The sequence below is a fragment of the Leptidea sinapis genome, chromosome 4, assembly GCF_905404315.1.
Source record: "Leptidea sinapis chromosome 4, ilLepSina1.1, whole genome shotgun sequence".
NCBI classification, from domain to species: domain Eukaryota; kingdom Metazoa; phylum Arthropoda; class Insecta; order Lepidoptera; family Pieridae; genus Leptidea; species Leptidea sinapis.
In genome coordinates, this window is record NC_066268.1 from 4,897,238 (window position 1) to 4,920,694 (window position 23,457).

At 37.4% G+C, this 23,457-nt stretch overlaps 1 protein-coding gene across 2 annotated transcripts; it reads right to left on the minus strand.

Annotated features, from left to right (window-relative positions):
* Window positions 1-23,239, minus strand: LOC126979775 (acyl-CoA Delta-9 desaturase-like). 2 transcript variants are annotated; one of them, XM_050829304.1, is made up of 6 exons: window positions 23,125-23,239; window positions 20,834-21,111; window positions 15,061-15,191; window positions 4,953-5,158; window positions 3,808-3,990; window positions 1-411 (listed from the first exon to the last, which is right to left on the minus strand). In XM_050829304.1, the coding sequence occupies exons 2-6, from the start codon at window positions 21,102-21,104 to the stop codon at window positions 165-167; spliced, it is 1,038 nt and encodes a 345-aa protein (XP_050685261.1). In that variant the 5' UTR covers window positions 21,105-21,111; window positions 23,125-23,239; the 3' UTR covers window positions 1-164. The 2 variants fall into 2 exon arrangements, with proteins under 2 accessions (XP_050685261.1, XP_050685262.1); XM_050829305.1 differs by lacking the exons at window positions 20,834-21,111; window positions 23,125-23,239 and adding an exon at window positions 16,416-16,536.
* Window positions 23,240-23,457: the final 218 nt, after the last annotated feature.

Sequence of the window (23,457 nt, forward strand, 5' to 3'; positions counted from 1 at the left end):
AATATATCAGTTTATTTATTTAAAATAAAATATGATAATCATTAATTAGGTATACAACTTTCGACAAATGTGGTCACTGAAACAACATTTTTTTTTCATTTAATCAACGCATTACCAATTCTTCTTCTTAAATCAACTTCAACAAGATTATATGTTAAAAATTACTAAGAAGTCTTCCAACTGGAGTCTCCATTCTTTTCTGCAGTTGCCTTAATCAATTCCGGTGAGGCCTGTTTCATGTCATATGCTTGACCAATATAAGCTGCCGCGTCCAGAAATAGTGTGCTCACATTGAAGAAATACGGGAGTTCAGAAGCCTTGTAATCCCAGGGGAACGTGTGGTGGTAATTGTGCCAACCTTCTCCCATTGCAACTAGGGAAACAGCGAAATTCTCTGCTGGCATTATTTTTCTGGAATATTTACGTTTTATTAATTATTTGTGCAAGTCTCAAACATTTTTAGTGCTGAAGTCACGAACTTTTTGGAAGAAATATAGTTCTGTTATCGTACGCACTAGCCAGCGGTACTTGTTTGTAGGAAGAGGGAGACAAATGAGCGTCTCTTGCAACACCATAGGAATAACAGGAGTTTTACCGGCCTTTTAGAATACTGTACGCGCTATTCTTGAAGGTACCCATATCGTATCGCCCTGGAGACACCGTACAAGGAAACTCATTCCACAGCTTGTATAAGTCAAAAGTTCCCTTAAAATCACACTGTGGACTGTACATCCAGATGGTGGGGATCATATCCTAACTTGTGGCGTGTCGTGCGAAGGTGAAATTCGGCGGCAGGTATCAGGTTAAACAGCTCTTCTGAACACTCCCCGTGCAATACTCTTCCTTTGACGGTTTTATTTTATTTTTATTATGATTGCTTGTCTTCTTTATCCTGGGCTGCTTAAAAACATCAAAATTTATGACGCGCAGTTTGGTTTCCGTCCCAGACTCTCGACAGATGCCGCTATATTTAGTTTAAAGGGAACTTTTAGTTACTACACGTCCAGAAATACTACTGTCTATGCGTGCTTCTTAGACCTAAGCCGCGCATTTGACTTGATCAACTACAATATCCTTTAGAGCTGCTGAGATTCTGGTACGGAAACCAAACGAACTGTGTAAAATGGGGCGACGCAACTTCTAGCAATTATAGGCTAGAGTGTGGAGTTCGTGAGGGGGGGGGTGACCTCTCCGGATCTGTTTAATCTCTCTGTCAATGGGCTGATTGAGGAGCTGAGGAGCACCAAGATAGGCTGCCATATAGGGAACGTTTGCGTGAATAACCTAAGCTATGCGGATTACATGCTGCTCCTCAGCCCCTCGATCAAGGGATTGAGGAAGCTGCTTTCGGTCTGTGAGCATTATGGAAATGCGCCCGGACTGAAATAAAACGTTTTTAAAACTCAAATGATGGTGTTTAAGGCAAGACAGCCTCCGAGGAGAGTGCCGAGTGTGTTTTTGTACGGCACGGTGGTTGGTGCAGTTAAGCAGTTCAGGTACCTAGGACATTTGTTGACGGAACGGTTGTATGACGATGATGACATTGAGCGCGAGCGGAGGGCCCTTGCAGTCAGAGGCAACATGCTCGCTCGACGATTTGCAAAATGCAGCAAGGATGTAAAAACCACATTATTCAAGGCATACTGTTTAGGCATGTACACCTGCCAGCTGTGGGTAACGAGAAAGCTATGAGCAGAATAAGAGTCCAGTACAATGATGCGTTCCGGGCTCTTATGCGGCTCCCGCGGTGCTGCAGCGCGTCGGGCATGTTCGCAGACGCTGAGGTCCCCGACTTTTTCGCCATAATTCGGTCTCGCGTTGCCTCTTTCTGGCGGAGACTACAACGTTCCGACAGCAAAATACTCGTGGCTGTCTCTGATGACATCAGGAATTCAGTTTTTAAGCGCTGGATCTCTGTTCACATGGACAAGAACAAAAAATTACTGCACAAATTTGTGCAATATTTATATAGTTTTAGTTAGTAAAATTTTACTTTTAACTTGGCACCCCCTTACAGCGTCCAAAATTTTTTGTAACTATGGGTTTTATTATGCTTGAAATAAATACCTTTTATTTATTTATTTTATTTCCGATTTTAGTAATAAGCTATACCGACTACTGATGTACTGAAAACGTCAACTAATGATGTGGTGAGTGGCTAAGCGTTAGGCTCGATACACTGGCAATTTTAACGACGTTACAGTAGGTACAAAAAAAAGGGCACGCTTGGTTTTCATACAGACGGAGGGATTTGCGTTATCTACTTGTCTACGTCTGTGGGTAGAAGGCACACAATGTAGCTACTTCTCTATGCAACACCAAGTGATCCAGCCGTTCACAGAGCACTGGGTCCACGACAATTCGAGCTGCTCTGCGTTGCACATAGTATATTTGTATAGCGATAGAAAGTGGGCCGGCTTGAAGTATTGCCATACTCTATTTATGACAACTAGCTTCTCTCCACTCCGTAAGCTATTGTGGTTTATGTGAAGTCCCGTACGCTCTAAATTGCGATTTACAAAAATAATAATATTAATAATTCCTAGATCATTTATACGCCCAGACATTCTATGACAGCCGTGAAAACATCGAATAAATTGAGGTTCAAAGTTAACCTCTATTTTGAGTAATGCACTCACACTGACACAAATCGCGTGTGTAAGACGTAGCTTGTCACGAAAACTGTAATAAGCCTGGCCTGTTTTCATAGGTTGTCTTGCAGCAAGATACTTTATCATTTTTTTAAATATTATTGCATACTTTTTTTTACATACGTATTGCCAACATACACTTTACAGCAAGGGTAAAACTATGATTTTCTACAAAGTCCACGTGGTATTGAAGTAATTAAATCTTAACATGGGCTTTTCTACACAAATTAATTTTGACAACAAAATTTCAGATTCGAACCCGTGACCTCTCGGGTTCCGTGCGAGTGCTCTTTCCACTGAGCCAACCGTTCGAGTGACATAATAACCCACTTATCACTTTAAAATATAACAAATGTTTAGATTTGGAAGAACGATATCTCACGTCAATTTATTAATATTCAAATATTGGGGTTGAGCAGGTTATCAACTGTAAAGTAGATCCTGTAAATGAAGCCACAACCTGAGAGTTGAACTGGACAAGATTTATCAACGATACGTCACTCGAACGGTTTGCTCAGTGGTAGACCGCTCGCATGGAACCCAAGAGGTCATAACATATTTGATAGAACATTGTTCATAAAATTTTGTTTTCAAATTTTATTTGTGTAATAAATTTAATCCCTGAAGTGAGGGTTATCTACTATATACTTTGAAACATAACAAATTGTTTAAATCATAATCTAGTCCCAAGCTGTCCGATCACTTAGATATTCAGCTGTGGAGAAACTGTGGGAATAATGTAGATTATAATAATTGTATTTCTAGTATATCATGATTACTTCAGATGATATCGAAGATTAAATAAACCACGCCATATATTTAAATTTTCGGCTATTACTAAGCCATAATAATAAGCCATTTTACATATTCGTATTAGTTAAGAGCGCCGCGAAGGTGCGCCGCCGTAGCTGCGGATTTGTATCGACGCGCCGCTGCGGATCAAGACATGCGGCGTGCTGCCGAGGCCGTGAAGTATGTAATGTTATGAAATGAAATGAAATTATTTATTTTGATTTAGAATAGGGTAAGTCCAGATCTTAAATTAAAAGCAAGCAAAAACTTAATACTTATTTAAATATTACTTAATACTTTAAAAATTATTTTCAATCAGCCATTTCAAGTCTTGGTTGTAGTACAATATAGATAGTAGACTTACCTATCATAAGGTTTAAATCCGTAGAGGTGAGCAAAACTGTTAACTGACCAAGTGAAGTTTAATGTTAAGAGATATCGCACAAGAACTGCTAATATCGAGATGGTCCAAGTTTCACCAAACAACAACACTGGCAAGACTGCTGGTAGCAAGAAACAGAACAGCAGCTTCAGTAGGTTGAAGTTTCTGGAAAGAAAAGACTTACAATAAACTAGCGCCTTGACAAACAAAACATATCTAATGGGGATAAATCAAAATAAGAAAGGAAAGCGAATCTATTGTGACTGTTACAGATATTGATTAACAAGAAATTTAAATTCAAATTAAAATATTTTTATTTAAAATAGGATATAAAAAATTTAAAGTCACAAACTACCATCTATTCGAAAAAGTATCTGAGAAGAACGGGCGCAAGTAACTTAGCGCGCTCCTTTTTGAAGTGAAACTTCTTTAGAATCGTTGTGATTGAAACTCGATGAAACGAAAAAGCGAAACGATTGAGACTCATACTTTAGTATTTCCAGTGAGTATTTTTATCAAGAACTTTCCAGAAGTTTGACTTCTACCCTGTGTGCCTTTATTTCATAAAAATATTGTTACAATGTATCTACGTAATGTATATGTAATATCGTACGATAAAATTTATTATTTAATAGCCTGAGAGTGGTCGCTCCATTCCCAATCTGTGGTAAAATTAAGAAAGTCATTTATGTTTTTTAAGAATTCTTTTAAAAATGTAATACATTTGTTTTGAATATTTTCTGGGATCTTATCGTAAAAGCATATACGTCCCCCCACAAAAGACTTACTAAATCGACTTAGCCGAGTAGTAGGCATTATAAGTTTGTGTTTGTTCAATAAACAGTTAGATACGCTTGGCACTAGCAATATAGCTGTAGTATATAGTAAGAAGAAAAAAACAACAAAATGAAACACTATACATTTTGATTACATCTGCCTCTGGTAAGGAAACTTCATTTAATTATTATTTTAAGTTATTGACTAAAATAAGAATTTATACAATTTTTGAAACTATGTATTTAAGAACCAGTTGTAAGTGGGAAAATTTCTTGGTTATGTAACTTCGAAATTGAAAAAGAAGACGAAATAGTAAGTTATACTATTAAATAAGAAAGCCAAATCCTTACCTATCGAATATATTTAACAAAGGATCACCAGATATGTCACTCATATCAATCTTCGAACCCTCGCTCAGTACGTCTGGATGCTTCTTCATCATGAGCCATCCGACGTGGGAGAAGAAGAAGCCACGGGAAACATCATGAGGATCAGCTGATGTCTCGGATTTCTTATGGTGGAGACGATGATCACGGACCCAGTGATACAGTTTGTTCTGGAAATTTAGTTTTACTCAGATGTGAAGTAAATGTATCCTTTATTTTGTACCCGGGGACCGTTATATATGATGTATCGCTAGGTCGAGATATCTGTCGAAAGAGCGCTATGATGTTTCCCTCTACTTTCACTAGATGGCGCTCTGTCGATGCCGTACAAATCGTAGTTAACTTTCACACACTTGGCACTCTGTTTTACCTATTCATTTACCACAATAAAGCCAATGGTAATTAATACACCCTGCCCATAACAATGCAGTACCGCTCAGGATTCTTGAAAAACCCCAAAAATTCTCAAGGGCACTACAACTGCACTCGTCACATTGACACATTGGATGTTAGGTCTCATTTGCGCAGTAATTTCACTAGCTACGGCACCTTTTAGACCGAAAGACAGTAATGTTTACACATTACTGTTTCACGGCAGAAAGAGGCGCCATTGAGGTGACCCATAATCTAGCCGGCATCCAGTGCAAAGTATCCTCCCACTTGTAAATTTTTAATCCTAGATAGAAAGAAATTGTGTGTGTGTTTGTGCGTGAGTATCTACCAACTTTAAAGCAACAGAGAAACTCCCTAACATCTATTTTTTAAGGTATAACATATGGAATTAAACCAAACAAACAGACATTCTTTCCTATTTCTTTCATTTCTTTTTCTTTGTAGATCACAAGCGACTTTGCAGTTGTTCAACTAAAATCGACGTTTTTACATTGTATGTATAACCTGCGGTTAGTTGGAATTAGTAATCCCACAGAAACTAGGTAGCTGACCGGATGTGAGGTCAACAGAAAATACGGCAATGAAGCTGTGGAATGTTGAAGATCTACGTGTTGGATTCACGTTTGCTCAGTCACTAGTTGTGTCAGACTATAGGGTAAAATGAACTTGCGAAAAGCTCTCCCCGCATGATCCCTTCTTTCTTTGGCTGAGATTTATACAGCGTACATAGACTTTACTACTCATTACGTAAAACTTACACTAAGCTAAGTTTTACGAAAAACATAGCTGAGTGATATTCGCTGTCTGATAGTGGAAGGGCAAAAGTGTGCTTAAGGTGCGGTCATACCTCAATATCCACAAAATTTGGTTTCTTAGAGAGTCGATTACAATATAACGCAATGAAAATATTCCGACACATAAACACAGTACAAATAAGGTCTTAAAGAATATTTTGAACCGAATAGAATATTATTATATAATTTGAAATATCCAATAAAAAATTTGGAAGTTGCTTCCCAAAACTTAATTTTGGAGTTAATAATCTCCGAATTTTTAGCAATAAAAACATTCTTTCGTTAAAGAATTTACTAGAATTAGTATATTTCTAAAACTTAAACCAAAAAATTTTTCAATTTAATATGTAAATATTGAATAAACAAAAGAAAATCAGTAAAATAAATGCCCATTTGCAGAATGCCCACATGATGAATACAAATATTGTAGGGTTGGTTGTAGAGTTTACAATCCTAGTCAGTCCGTGCCTTAAAGACAATTTAAGCACAATTCTCTCCTTAGTCGTGTGTTAACTGTCACTATCCGAATCGGGTTCTAAATAAAAAATACGTCGTAAGCTGAACTGAATAAATGTTTTACATTGCTGGTTATTGACCAAGAATATTTAAACAACTGGAGTAAATGCGGCAATAATAATAATAATAATAATCATTTATTCAACTAATAATATGTAGTACCCTCACTAACTCACCAAAGAGAGATACGTGTGTGTGCGTGTATGTGTATGTGTGTAAGTCTGTGTGTGTGTGTGATTGCGTGTGTGTGTGATAGTGTGTGTGTGTGTTTTTATATTTTTATTAAGTCTATGTTAGTATGTGCACAAGATTAAATAAATGTTAGTAATTGATGCTTAAGTTTTAGTTTTAAGAACGTTTTCTGTATCGTCGTATTTTAATACTACTAGCCATGATTTTAAAGATTTTGTTAGAGTGTATTTATTTATTTTACTTATATTTTTATTATATTTACTGAAGTAGTTATAAGCGTATGCCGAATTAAATTTATATTGTGACTGAGCAAAGCCTGTTTTAGTGATTGGGGTACGAAATGTGGTTATTCTGTTATTATCATTAGAGTTTATATTACTTTTTTACATGAAATCGTGAAATTATTCCATAAAAATATTGCTGTAAGTAGCAGTGTAATGTAGTAGTTATATTTAATACTACCTGACCTGGTAAACGTTGTTTTGCCATATAAATCATTTTTGTAGTCCATAGGTATGGGTTTGATAAAAAATTTTTGAGTTTCAGTTCTCAGTATTAGACAGTCTTATTTTTTATTATTGGGAACCCCCAGAATTTATCGTTTTTTTCTATTTTTGTGTAAATATCTCAATGCGGTTCACAGAATACATCAACTTACAAAGTTTCAACAGTTCAGTTCTTATAGTTTCGGAAAAAAATGGTTGTGTTATACACGAACAAATAGACAGACAGACATGACGAATCGATACGTGTTCCGTTTTTTGCCATTTGGCTACGGAACCCTAAAATTCGATAAAAACTAATGTCATTTATTGTACGTTGCATATTGGTATAGTATAAATAATTTTGGATTTAAATTTTCCTTATTTACTTTTAAAGCAAGACTTCGCAGTCAAACATAAGTTGTAACTCGTTAAGTTATTTAATTAATGACAGTAAATATTTGATCAGTTAACAAATTATTATGTTGTTCAATATATTAATTAACTGGTAAAGGCGATTGTTATATTAATAACTTCCTCCAGCATATTTTATAATAATAATAATCTTTATTTTCGAAAACTGCCACCATTTCTTTTAGAAATACAATAGATATGAACAATTAACATTATATGAATAAAAGAAAAAAAAAAGTGTGTGTGTACTTATGTATGCACGCAAGAAGTTATACTTCTTTGGCCTAACGAAGCAAAAATCATTAAAATTATTTATTCCTCGTGCTATTCTACGTTTGTAGAAAGAACAATATTGTAAAAATCTTGCAGCGATGGCTTTGACAATTAATTATTAAATAACGAATACGGCTGTACGGGCTTGAACCCTTTGCTTATTCTTATAATGGACGAAGAAACCAAAAATAAATAAATAACGAATGTCGCAAACGTCAAAAATTTTTAGGAACCAACTTCAACTTGTTACTTTTGTATTACAGTGATGCGCGCGCAATTTTAAATTTCACTTTATATTTTATATATTAGTATAACTTCAAAAAGAAAAAAAGAGATATTCATTGTAAAATATACGAAGGATTATTTTAACAACACAATGATAAGAAACAAGGCAGCAGCTTGATTCGCAAAAGGAAAGTTCTCAGCAAACGTTAGAACGTACGTATATTCCTACCACTGATAATAAGCACTTCCTAAATTTTTATTTCCGTGCAAGCTATCGTGGGCATAATGTGTGAATAAAATAATTATAATATTTAAATATTTATCGTATCCTTTAACCAACAAAACTCAAAAATTAATAAATTTATAAATGTTAAAATAGTACACGCAATATTATTTTGTGTTGTTCTTTCACACATTTCACATTCATAATTATATGATATATGTATACACTGGACAGCAAATAAACCGGGCCATTTTTTTATAAAACATTTAAATTTATTTATAGATAGTGCCTAAACAGTGGCTGGGACTTTATTATACAAGTGTATACATTTACCCTTAAAGCTATTATGTATCTTATGAAGCCTACTAGAATTAGTTACAAGCAATCCCTTATTTCTAGTGTTATAATAAGGAAAATCACTATTAAGAGCAAAAAGGTGACGATTTTTGTGAACATATATTAAATTTTCATGAATGTACTGACAATGAACAGTCATAATATTAATTTATTTAAATTTTTATTTGAGAGACTGTCTATAACCAAGCTGATAAATAGCACGAAGGGCTCTCTTTTACAGAGCAAACACTATATCAATGTCAGCAGCATGACCCCATAGTAAAATACCGTACGTCATGATGCTGTGAAAATAACTGAAGCACTAGTGTACTTCAGCGGTCGCAACATTCGTGTACTCTCTAATCTTTCTAACTGCATATGCCGCCGAGCTGAGTCTATCTGCTAGATGGGTAATATGTGGACCCCACTGAAGCTTTTTATCTAACGTGATACCCAAGAAGACCGTAGTGTCCACAAGTTCCAATCTCTGGTAATTTATAAGTACGTTGGTTTGTACCTCCGCTGTGTTTGGTGTAATGAACCGTAAACACTTTGTTTTTTTAACTGTTTAAGTGCAGATTATTCATCTCAAACCAACGCACTATCTTTGAGAGTGCATTGTTTACCTCGTCATCAATATCTGCACGTCGCTTCACTTTAAAAAATAAGTGAAGTATCATCAGCAAACAATACAATCTCATGGCTATCATCTACCACAAACGGTAGATCGTTAATATATATAAGAAACAAGAAAGGACCGAGAATAGAACCCTGTGGAACACCTATTCCCACAGGATATACTCTCTGTCGTCCGACACTTCCATGTAGACTCACCTTGGTTTCATCAGTGAAGAGAACATTACTCCACTGATCTAACGTCCAATCCCTATGCTCCCGAGCAAATTCAAGCCCAGCTCGACGTTGGACCTGTTGCAGCTCTCTTTGGAGTCAGGTTCCGTTCAGCGGGTCTTCTTGTGACGGTTTCTGAACTTATGAGCACTTTGCATTCGTCACGCAGACTTTGTTGGACTTGAACTGCGTTGAGGCGGCATTTTCGCAGAACAGTAATATTGTAACGATCATCTTCTATTGATATAGCCTTAGTTCTGCCCGTACCTGGACGGCAATCGAATGCTCCAGTCTCTAGATATCGTCTGTAAACTCGTTGCACTGAAGATCTGCTTATTCGAAGTCTTCAAGCGACCTCACGTTGTGTGAGGCCTGCTTGAAGTAGTGCTACAGATTGAGCTGCTGCCTGAGGTGTGGTATTCATTATTGACCGAAAAAAGTAGCAAAATTACGTGCGTTAGATCAAACGGTTGAGAAAAACTATGGAAATAATTAGAAATATCCTCTCATTGTAGTAAAACGAACGCTAATCGCGATCTCTAGTCAAAACAGAGAACATCGTTTCCATCGTGTTCGTTGCTCGATTGCAATGTGAGTTGTTGGTGCTTTATAATAAATTTATAGACATTTTAATCATCATGAAACGTTATTTCTGTAAGTATAATTAAGATAGTTGTAAGTCTTATACTTTTTGAGCAAATCGAGTCAGAGATCCGAAGTAGTTGGTGGCCCGGTTTATTTGCTGTCCAGCGTATATTTGTTTTTCATATCAAATCAAATCAATCATCTTATTCATGTAGGTCACGGAAATAACACCCTGCCCGGTGGTGATCACTTAACAACAGGTGACCCGTACGCACGTTTGTCCTCCTATTCCATAAAAAAAAGTCCCAGGCCCAAGGGTGTCGCAAGAGGCGACTAAGAGCTTTTCGGAAGTCGGAGAGTCACGCTGCCGTCTTATGACGTCAGCACAATCGGGCCAGACTAGTCCGGGCTAATTACCACACTCGCACAGAATACCGGCGCGAAGTAGCTACCTAGTGCCACTATGTTTCGCATAGGTTAGTGTCGAGGACCTGAGGCCATTCCCTCAACCCCCCTCCACCCGAATATGACAGCGGAACTTAAAAAGATTTTACCCCAGGAGGGTACCGGCTCTACCAGAGTCGGAGAAGACCGTATTGAATGCACATTGATGTTTGCTAATTGTTTTGTGTGGGTGGAAATTATTCGTTTATTAAGTTCAGCAGTTACCTTTAAATAAGGAGAGGCATTTAATGATTACAACACGATAGTCAAGTCTTGTTTTAAAAAGTAAGTTAAGTAAGTTTTTTGATATCAGTAGCTCCATCTATCCATCTATCATGCATGTTAAATTATTGCCATTGTGGTGAAGTTGCAGCGTGCCTAATAGATATATAATAGCGTAGTGGCAGCACTATCAATGCAAATTTTTTTCCTGTGCCAATGTAAGGAAGTTGCACCCCCCTGGTAACAACACGGCAACTCGCTCAACGTGGACTTTTGCAATATCAGGGGTATTCACTCCAATTTTAACGCCGTCCAACACCACCTTGAGACGGCACAGCCGTACTTGTGTTTCCTTACGGAGACGCAAATATCTCGACCTAGCGATACGTCATATTTAACGTACCCCGGGTACAAAATTGTGCACAATTTTTGCCTCATGCCGGGATATGTGTGTAAGTTAGGGAGGATATCTGCTCTCGCGTGTGTCTACAGGTTCCATAGTGGTAACGCAGAAACGGATCACCTCATGTGCTGTGTTCAAGCGGCAATTGACGACGTGCTTGCACAGATCCCCTCCGCTGAAATCGTAGTCTTAGGTGATTTCAACGGGCACAATGCCGAATGGCTTGAATCACCTACCACAGACTACGCAGGGCGACCCATGCATAATTTTGCATTGGCGTATGGTCTGTCCCAATTGGTTGAGTCACCAACGCGGCTCCCGGATGTGGATAGCCACATACCGTCCTTATTAGATCTTCTGCTGACTACACATCCCGAAAGTTATTCCCTCTCAGGACGTCCGACCATTGCCTGGTCAGGAGTGTAGTGCGTATCCGACGCCAACGTCGCAGACCACCAGCGACCCGCCGCGTTTGGCACTACAAGTTAGCAGATTGGGATTGAATGCGTTCCTTTTTTGCATCCTACCCTTGGGGCAATGTTTGTTTCCCTTCGGATGATCCTAGTGCTTGCGTCGTTGCAGTAGCCGATGTGATACTGCAGGGCATGGATATTTTTATACCAAGCTCTCTAGTACCAATCGGTGGCAGATCGCAGCCCTGGTTCGATGCGTCAGTTAAAGCAGCATCTGACTGCAAAGAACAGGCGTATCGAACTTGGGTTGCGGCGCTGGATCCGAACTGCAAATTTCTAATGAGAAAATATAACCATGCCCCAGAATTTTTAAGCGGCAAATCGCCTGTGCGAAGTCGAAGCACGTCGTCAAAATCAGCGAGCAGCTTTCCAGTTACCCGATCGGAACACGCAAGTTCTGGTCGTCGTCGAAAGCTGCTCTAAGTAACTTCAACCAGCCGTCCCTGCCGCTGTTGCACATGAGGATTGACAACCTGGCCCATACGGCAAAAGAGAAAGCCGATCTCATGTGCGCTCTTTTTGCCTCCAACTCGACTCTTGACGACGACGGAAAAACACCGCCGACTATCCCGCGATGTCAAAGCTCAATGCCTGAAGTACAGTTCAGACAGAAAACTGTTCGGCGAGCTCTGTTTTCGTTGGACGTCAGGAAGTCGAGCGGGTCGCATGGCATTTCTTCAATCGTGCTCAGAACGTGTGCCCCTGAGTTGACGCCGGTGCTAACGCGTTTATTCCGGCACTCTTATTCAAAAGGCGTAGTCCCTGACATATGGAAGTCAGCCCTTGTCCATCCGATCCAAAAAAGGAGACAGTTCGGATCCGGCAAACTAGTAAACTAGGCCTATTGCTATTACCTCCCTGCTCTCCAAAATCATGGAGAGCATAATTAACCGCCAGCTCTTGGTATACCCAGAGGGTCACCAGTTGATAAACGACCGACAGTACGGATTTCGCCATGGTCGATCGGCAGGTGATCTTCTGGTATACCTAACACATAGATGGGCGGGGGCTATCGAAAGCAAGGGGGAAGACCTGGCAGTTAGCCTGGATATGGCGAAGGCCTTTGATCGTGTATGGCACAAGACACTTCTCACAAAACTTCCATCATTTGGGCTTCCCGAGAGCTTATGCATGTGAACCTCCAGGTTGCTCACTGAGCGCAGCATACAGGTCGTTATTGACGGTTATTGTTCGAATCCCAAGCCCGTGAAAGCTGGAGTGCCCCAAGCCTGTGTGCTATCTCCCACACTGTTTCTTCTGCATATCAATGATATGTTGGACATCTCCAACATACATTGCTATGCAGATGACAGCACGGGTGATGCCATATAAACGGGCCATGCAAGTCTTTCTAGGGAAATCGTCAACCAGTGCCGGGAGAAACTTGTGCCTTCTATTGAGTCTTCTCTTGAGAAGTTCGCAGAATGGGGTAAGTTGAACCGTGTCCAATTTAACCCCCAGAAGACTCAAGTTTGCGCGTTTACCACTAAAAACTCTTCGAAACACTTTATTTACAGCCTCGCCTAGTATCGGAATTCTGGGTCTCGATATCTCGAGCGATTGCCAATTCCGCGGCCATCTGGCTTTTGGCTTCGAAGAAACTGGGCGTCATAAATAGAGCACGGCAATACTTCAAGCCAGCCCACATTGTAGCGCTGTACAAAGCGCAGGTCCGGCCACATATGGAGTATTGCTGTCATCTCTGATCTGTTGCACCGCAGTATCACCTCTATCCATTTGACGCCGTGCAACGCAGAGCAGCCTGAATTGTCGGGGGCCCAGTGCTTTGTGACCGGTTGGATCACTTGGCGTAGAGACATTTCATTGCGTGTCCTGTACCGCATTTATCATGGGGAGTGTTCCGAAGAGCTGTTTTACCTGATTGCTGCCGCCGAATTCCACCTTCGCATGACACGTCACCAGTGAGGATATCATCCTCACCATCTTGAAGTGTGGCGGTCCTCGACAGTGCGGTTCTAAAGCAGCTTTCTTCCACGTCCTACAAAGCTGTGGAATGGACTTCCTTGTGCGGTGTTTCCGGGACGATACGATATTTACTTCAAAAAAACCGCGTACACCTTCCTTAAAGGCCGGCAACGCTCCTGTGATTCCTCTGGTGTTGCAAGAGAATGTGAGCGGCGGTGATCACTTAACACCAGGTGACCCCAATATAATATATATATTGAGAGATTAAAGCCTTATTGTGCAGACTATAAAACAAGATCGGACCGTTTTAATATAAAATCATTGGAGATATGACGAAAAATAAATGATGTGTCAACTTTATATAAAATGATACATGGTAGAATCATATCCCCAGACTGACCTTACAGTCCCTAGAAATAGACATGATAATCAATCAAAAATATTTTCAGCCCAGCAATCAGCAGAACTAATATAGGTAAACACGCCCCCTTAAACAGAATAATGAGCTGTTTTAATGATATTACTGCAAACATGGTAATATCTATGTTTTTGGAGTTTACTCCTTAAGAATCGGTTTTCATAAAGGGCGCGGTATGAGAAAAATATGGAGAGTAAAACCTACTCATATAGTGTGTATACTTGTGTGTAGCCAGCATACACATTATACTGCGTGATAGTACCTATAATATACCTACATATAAGGGTGTGCCAAAATGTAACTTCCTCATATAAAGGTCCATCACCTTTTAAAATTAGAATTTTGAGTTCCGCTTTTAACAGGAGTTTTGTTTGGGCATTTTCTGACATATTTTGAGCATTAAGGATTTATTGACTTTTTTTGGCTTCCGCTGTATGTCTGTTTGTAACCGACTCCATTGGAATTGATTTTGTTTAGTACATGTTCAAAGACATTCGTTCTTGAGGAGTAAACTCCAATCATGCGTCGGAGCTGACACACTTTGTTCATATGGTTAATATCAATAAATTTAAAACCGACTGCAATAAAATATTAAGATCTTCATTATGTAAGCTAAATATTATAAGCTAATTATTATATCATCTTTCTGAAGCACTTTTTCGTCATAATTTTTGTTTAACTCTTCATTTCTTTAATTTATTATGTTTTATTGTTCAACATTGTTATGTTTATCGCACTATTGTAAATTATGTTTACACCAGCTGTAAAGATATCACTTCATACTATCCCTCGAATACTTACTAAAATTTTAATTGTATTATCCTGTCTTGTTGGCTTAATTATCGAAATAAATAAATAAAAATAAATGTTTAAATAAACGCTATTAAGGATAAAACATATTTACCTGTCCAGCGGTTGCGTAGAAAATTAACAACAGAATTTTTAATGGCGTCTTCACTTTGTATGAACGGTGTGTCCAAAGGCGATGAGCACCTGCAGTAATACCAAATGCTGCCATTTGACCAAATATTATCTCTGAAACAGATAACAACAGTTTTAAATTTTAATAATGAATTAAGAAGCCCATTCCATAGCTTAGGCGTACGTCGAAGAAAGTTCCTTAAAAACTGCACAGTGGAGGAACGCCACGCATCCAGATGGTGGAGATGATATCCTAATTTGTGGCGTATTATGCGAAGGTGGAATTCCGGGTAGGAACCAGGTAAAACAGTTCTTCGGCACACTCGTCGTGATAAAAGTTGTAGAAGACACACAATGAAGCGACGTCTCTATGCAAAATACGCGACATCCTTCAAGTTTTTAATGAATGAAATTTATTGACATCAATGCTCTATACTGTACGATCTGAGATTGATATGTTGATTCATTTCCAGCTTTTGCATTACCCTGATCTATGGATCGTTTACGGACAACGACAGACGCGATTTTTGTTTAAAGTATGTTTCTGATAGACGGTGTGGTTTTTGATATTCCATTTGTGACTGTATTATTTGACATATCACATAAGCTGATACGCGATAAAAATGAACAAATTGTATACTACGAGTATACATTGTACGACGTTTTGAGTTACGTTACCACCTATGAATAAATATAATGTTTGGGTTAAATTTAGTTTGATATACTTTTACTGTATATTAGTAAAACTTCACTGGAAAATATTTATGCTGAGTTGCATCAACTAACATTAACAATATTAAACATGTCAAAGTTCCGGGTAAGCATAAAATTAGTTGCACCATTTGACAAGTTTAAGATGACGTCATAACTGTTAACCTTCCAATCTTCGCCAACTATGCCAAGCAATACGATGGTGTAACACATTCCTCAGTATATATTCAAGTCAGCGTTACTGTTAACGTTAAATTTGACTTAAACCTTAACAATAACAGCTAATATATCTGCCCACCCAGCCTTACACTTTATTGATTTATGATACTACAAATTTAATTGACTGAAAACGTTTTACTTTATGAAAATAAGTGACGAGACGAGCAAGACGTTCAGCTGATGGTAATTGATACGCCCTGACCATTACGATGCAGTGCCGCTCATCATTCATGAAAAACCCCAAAAATTCTGAGCGGCAGTACAATAATTGCGCTCGTCACCTTATCACAATAAGATGCTTAGTCTCATTTGTACAGTAATTTATCTAGCTACGGCGCCCTTCAGCGAATAATGTTTACACTACTGCTTCACGGCAGAAATAGGCATAAATGTTAACTTACTACTTACTTACTAGCACTTGAGTTAATTATTTTTGGGTGATTTTGCGCGCTTGCTCTTTCTTTATGTTGTATTCGGGTTAAAGCCACGATTAGGCAGCGACGAGTAATTGTGGAAGAAATGCGTTCGTTGGTCGTTGTTGCATGATGAGACTGTAGGTACACATAAGACGTATCTGTGGTGGATGATACCGCCCTCGCAATGCACCTCCACTTGCCGCGATCGCAGCCTTTATCAGATCTGTCCAACACGTAGGTGACCGACCTCGTAGTCGCTTGCCTTCCACTACTCCTTGGACGACGAGTCGTTCCATGGAGTTTTGGTTTCGTGTAACGTGCCCAAAGTACTTGAGGATTCGTATTTGTATAGGCGACGATAATCTCTCCTTCACCTTGACTTCTTCCAATATCAAAACATTGGTCCGAAACGCAGTCCGAGGAATTCGCAGCAGTCGCCGCCAGCATCACATTTCTAGTGCGTCTATTTCGCGTCGGTCTTTCAAGCGCACCGTCCACGTTTCTGCACCATATAAGAAAATTGGAAAGACTAAGCTTCTCATCAGGCGGACTTTCGTGGCTTTAGTGATATTGCGGTTGCACCAGACCTTATTCAGCTTGTCAGCGGCAGATCGTGTGATACCACATCTACGGATCTCGTCTTCACACCCAGCAGTGTTCGTGATCGTAGAGCCGAGGTATACGTAGCTTTGGACAACCTCACAGTTGCCAATCAGGGTGATATCAGGTTGATTTTGTTCCATTCGGTCCACGATGATCATTTTGGTCTTGTCTCTGTTGATTGCGAGTCCTAAAGAGAAGCTAGTTGTCTCTAGGAGTGCCAATAGCTGTTTCATGTCTTCTCTTGATGAGCGAGAAGAGTTGTATGATCAGCGTATCTTAAGTACGATGTTTTCCTTCCTCCAACTGAATTCAAATTCAAATTCAAATATTTTTATTCAAAATAGGATGTGAAATCACTTATTGAAAGTCAAAAAAACTACCACCCATTCCAAAGTGAATGTCTCAGGCCTAAGAAGAATGGGTGCAACAAACTCAGCGGCCTTTTTTTTTCATCAAAAATATGTTTTACAATTAAAGTAACATTTACAAAGTAACATTGTACAATTAAACTTATTTTTTAATATCCTGAGGGCGGTCGCTCCATTCCCAATCTGTGGTATCATTAAGAAAGTCATTTATGTTATAGTAACCTTTACCACACAAACGTTTTTTAACAATTCTTTTGAATAACGCAATACTTTTGTTTTGAACATTTTCTGGGATCTTGTTGTAAAAGCATATACATCGCCCCACAAAAGACTTACTAACTCGACCTAGCCGAGTAGTAGGCATCATCAGTTTATGTCTGTTCCTGATGTTAACATTATGGTTATGACAGTTTCTGGCAAATTCACTTATGTGCCTATGAACATACATTACATTATCAAGAATATATTGAGAAGCAACAGTCAAGATGTTAATTTCTTTGAATTTTGCTCTTAATGATTCTCTAGGAACTAGGTTATAAATAGCGCGAATAGCCCTCTTCTGCAGCACAAATATTGTATTAATATCGGCAGCGTTGCCCCATAGCAATATACCATAGGACATAGTACTATGGAAATAACTAAAGTATACTAGTCGCGCCGTATCTATGTCAGTTAATTGTCTAATCTTTTTAACCGCGTATGCTGCAGAACTAAGTCTGTTCGCCAATCATTCAATATGCGGGCCCCATTGTAATTTGAAACTCCCTTGTCCCATTGCTCTAAAACAATTTTCATGATGCACTCTGTGTATATGTTGAATAATAGTGGAGAGAGAATGCATCCCTGCCGAACACCAGCGTGTGTGTGGAAACTTTCCGAGTCAACGTCATCAATCCGAACAGTCGCAGTTCCGTCCTCGTAGAGTCGAGTTATGAGACGAACGTCCCAGAGCTTATGCCATTTCACGGTGTCGAAGGCCTTGCGAAAGACAACAAAACAGATATATAGTGGGATGTTAAACTCTCTAGATTTCTCGATGATTTGTCGAGGTATTAAATTCTGCTCCCTGGTTCCTCGACCCTTGACGAAACCTTCATGTTCCTGAGCTATTTCGGGATTCAGAAAAGTTTGCATTCTGGTGTTAATGACATAAAGGAGAACCTTGCTGGCGTGTGAGAGCTATGAGTCTGTAGTTGCTACATTTTTTTGTGGACCCCTTCTTGTGTAGTAATACGAACACAGAGTGCACCCAGTCTTTAGGCCATTTTTCTGTATCCCAAACACGATTGCAGATTACATGCAGCATTTCAACTCCGTATTCCTACTGTATAGCTATTATTAAATAAAAATATTTTTTCAGAACAAACCTGACTAAACTACACCACAGAATTAATTTTCCATTTCTACATGACTAAATTTTAAAACTTTCACGTACATTTTACTTAAAAAATTGAAGTAACAAAAATCCATTGATTTCGAATATAACTTATTCCCCCAACTCAAGTCTAACCTTTTGTTTCCCCCAACTCAAGTCTAACGTGAGCACGAGCATAACAAACGATAGGAGCCAGGGGCACAGCGCCGCGACCCCGCTCGGTTCCTAGCGCCGTAAGATCCGGGGAGGCGAGGTGGCTCGCTGCCCTGTGCTTGTATTTGGTTGTAGATTGTGATGGACATAATTAAATTATAACTTATAGATTTGTGAATATATATTGTAACAAGCGTAATTATTTTCAAATAATACGTATTGGATGTTATTGTCACAATTTATTTTAGTAATTGTAGCACTTTTACATTGTCTTAACGAGAGTTATGTTATTATGTTTGTAAAAACTTTAATAGGCGTTCCTTCTTTTTCCTTGCCTCAAAGTTGTTTAGCCATTCTCATGTTTAATGTTCAAACGAAAATTGCTGAACATTTCTGTTGTATTATCATTTAAAATAAAAAATGAGAATATGTTTTTTATTAACCTATAAAAGTTAAACCAAGTAAGCAACGTAAAATATTATTCTCAACTTTAGGTACTTAAAAAGCTTTAGTTGTATAATTTATATAGAAGATATTTACGGATTCACTCTATGAATCATACAGTTTGGAAACATGATTAGTTTATGATTCCTCAATAGAAAAAATCATGTCTTAGAATAAAATCGGTAATGAAATTGCAAAACGTACTGATGCAACAGGATGAGTCCGGGGGGAGGGGGTTCACGTTGCTGCGAGGTCCAGAAACAATATGGCCGTGTAGTATTTATTTCAGGTCTGGACCTAAAAACACGTTATGTCATCTGCCACGTAATTTAAAACACGTGAACAAATATTTGCGAATTAACGTTTACTTTTGTCTTGTTCATGAATCCATGTTTGCTTTTCATATTAACATATTCTGTTGCTTTAAATATTGGTTAGTGTGTCATTTTGTAGACTGACGATTTTTGGAGATTTTCCTTTGGTTGTGTCGTGAGTTGAAGCTTCCCAAATATGGTTCTAGGTTAATTGGAATTACCATATCGGTTTTTGAACTGAAAACTTCTATAATTGCTCTAAATAGTTTGTGGGTATTGATTTAAGCTGATATCTATAGAGCGTGCTCAGAGTTTGCTTAGACTTTACTTACGCAAAAATTAGCAGATTGAAACCTTTGACATTGTTCTTAAAGTAATTTGACAGCTGAAATGATGCTGAGCTTAACCTAAGACCCTATATATACAATCAAGTTCGCGTTTTATCACACTAAGCTAAGTCTTAGGCTCTTAAGTAAAGTCTGAGTAAAGTCTTACTACTCTCTACAGATCTAAGCCTTACTCTTCACTAATAATAATACAAACAAAAACAATAAAAAGTATCTTTTGTAATTTGGCGCCATATTTAAACATGAGGAATTAGCGTCTTATTTGGTCACATGAGATTTTTTTTTAATAAATATAAATAGCGCGTGGTTATTATGAATAATTTGTAAATCATATTTGTTTTAATTTATGATAATTGAATCAAGTCGAAATTCAAAATTCTGTCTCAACAATAAAACTCGACCTAGAAAATAGAAAGCTTTCTATGACTTCAAATTTTTTTTAAAATCGGTTCAGTAATCGGAGAAACAACTTAACACAGAAATCAATTGGAGTCACCCGTTGGGTCAAATAAAATACTTTTTAAAGATTAAAACTAAACAACTTGTAACTGTGTTTTTACATTAGATTTTTGCGCATAAGTTACATTTCTATTTTTATTTATTTAATCCGACATTTCAACATCTTTCCAGATCTCGTTTTCAGGGATTTCGTTTTCCCCCTTAGCTAAAATAAAAATAAAACTTTTACGGAAAAATCTAATGTAAAATCACAGTTACAACTACACGCGTTTTAATCCTTTAAAAGTGTTTTATTTAAAAGATTATAATTAATATTGCTCATTGCCTTCCATGCCGACTCTACTTACCTAATATTAATGTCTGCTTTAAACATCGTTGTCCATTATATAAGAAGTGTAATAGATAAAACGATACTAAAATATGAAACAGCGATATTAATATTGTATTTTGCCAGCGTATTGGTGTCACAAAGCCCAGCTTCATTTCCAGTTTTCGTATTGGCGCTAAATATTTCGGATCATTCGTTAAACATCTTACGTAATTGACTTCGCCACTTCTAGGTTCATTATCTATGACTGTTTCTTGTGGTTGTTGTATCGTGGCGGTTTGTGTTGTCATTTTGAAACTGAAACAAATTAATAATTTATAGAATTTGTTGTGATTATGAACAGCCCAAAGATCTCCACGAAGATCGGTCCTGCGCTGCCCTCATCCAACGTATTCCGACGATCTTGACGAGATCGTGTGTCCATTTTATGGGGGGCCTACCAACACCGCGTCTTCCGGTACGTGGTCGAGATTTGTATCGAGCTACGTGCCCTGCCCACTGCCACTTCAGTTGCGCAATCATTTGGGCTATGTCGGTATCTTTGGTTCTCCTACAGATCTCATCATTTCTGATTCGATCTCGCAGGGAAACTTCGAGCATAGCCCTCTGCATTGCTCTCTGACCTACCATGAGCTTTCTTGTCATTGGCAACCCGTCACTAAAATTCGTTGATTAGAAACACAGCAAGAAACTATCGCTAATATGTAATTCATAACTAAATAACACTAAAAAAACGTGTGCGTCTCGGGACTTCAGACAGAAGTGATAACTTCAACTATTTAATATTTAAATATCTTTTTTTGCTTATAAAATATATTTTATTCTTAGATACAATTTTTGAATATGTATATTAGTATTTGTGTCATTATTTAATCCTGTAAAAGTAACAATTGGTTAGAGTGAGAGAGGAAGAGCCTGCCTACCGCTGCTGTTACGTTACGCGTTACGTTACGATACGGTTTACCCTCTCATAAGAAGTTATCACTTCAATATTATATAAAATATTATAAACAGAATAGCCTTCTTATAAGTTTGTACTATTAAAAAGAATCAAAATAACAAAAAAAGTAAAGCAAAAAAAAATCAAATCCAAATCACTTTATTTAGGTTTAGGTTACGGAAATGACACTTATGAATGTCAAAAAAAAATATTTATTCTTATTGAATCTACCGCTACTTCGTAAAGGGTTTTGAGCTAATGAGAAGAATTAGCAAGAAACTCTTTGCCACTCTTTTAAATCAAGATTTATATTTTCATTGTTTTACAAATCATTTCAATTACAATATAATATGCAAATTGCATAGTGATACAAAAAACATACTCAAACGTCAAATAGTCAATGCCTTACACGAGTAAGTCAAAAAAGTAAATGGAAATTAATACAAAAGTTATTGAGTACAGTAGCTGCATCATCCACATACACCATAAATAAATTGAATACTTTTAAATTGAAAACTATCTAAAATTTAGGAAACATTTTTTTTAAGGTCTACGCTGCGCTCCAACCAGATACCGCACTCCCTAAGAACAATAGCTTTATTATTACGGCAACTATTATATTATGCTTGTGTGCGGTGGCATCTTGACACTCAATGGTATCTTTCAAAATTGTAACATACGCTTCGTGTTATTTTACATTGAATTTAACAAAATACTTACTAACGATATGTGATCCCAGTGTCTTTCTTATTTCTTGTAGTATTATTTTTACAAAGTTTTACTATGCAACCCGCCATTTTAGTTTCAGTAGCGGTGACCAATCTTTTATCGAAGTTCAATACATTAGTTTGGTCCCTTGTGACACAATCTTCTCAAAAAAATTTTAAAAAACATTTATAATATTGAATAAAAATATTTATAATGTTATTTAATAAAATGATAATGGCAGTAATGTAAATTTTGATATATATATATATATTAGTCATCAAAATAATAATATATATAAATATATATTATTATTTTCATAATATAATTAAATATTTTATTTAGTTTCACTTAAAACTGTTCCCGAAATTTTAATCAAGATTTGCAATAAGAAGTCCTATTCAAATTTTTGATCGATATCCAGGATTACTTTTAGATTAATAGAGTTTTCATCGACTAACAGTAAGACAAGGTATTCTAAAATCACCATGAAAAACTTCAAAGCTACCCTCAAAGTTAAGTCCTGACAAATACAGTCTATTTAGGACCCCCCATAGTAGAGACGAAACGAAAAATAACCATTTCAAAAAAAGCTATAGTTAAATATTACAAAATTTGATGACATAAATATTAGATTATTTTTATACACATTTTTAAATACTTACTTAATTCCTAAAGAACGAACGATTCCACATATAAAACCGTACACAATTATTTAACAGCACTCGTCAATATCTCTGAAGCTACTAAATCATTACCACGCCAGTCGTAACAGTTTGCGATGAGATTGTTGAGAAAACATAGTAATGCGTTCCGTATATAAGTTTTAATATCAATATATATATATATATATATATGTATATATATACACGGGAATCTATTCCTTTAGAATCTAAAGTTTAGAGGAACTATAAAAATTATGGAATTTCAAAAAGTTGCAACGATGATTTTCTTGTCCAATTTTTTTTATGACAGTAAGGGACAGTATGGTAATTGAT

Coding starts and splice junctions, on each gene's coding strand:
- LOC126979775 (XM_050829304.1), bottom strand. CDS start 21,104: ATGACAACACAAACCGCCACGATACAACAACCACAAGAAACAGTCATA. Junction 15,192..20,833: donor AAAGCAGACATTAATATTAG/GTAAGTAGAGTC, acceptor TATCTGTTTCAG/AGATAATATTTGGTCAAATG. Junction 5,159..15,060: donor TCTACGCAACCGCTGGACAG/GTAAATATGTTT, acceptor CTAAATTTCCAG/AACAAACTGTATCACTGGGT.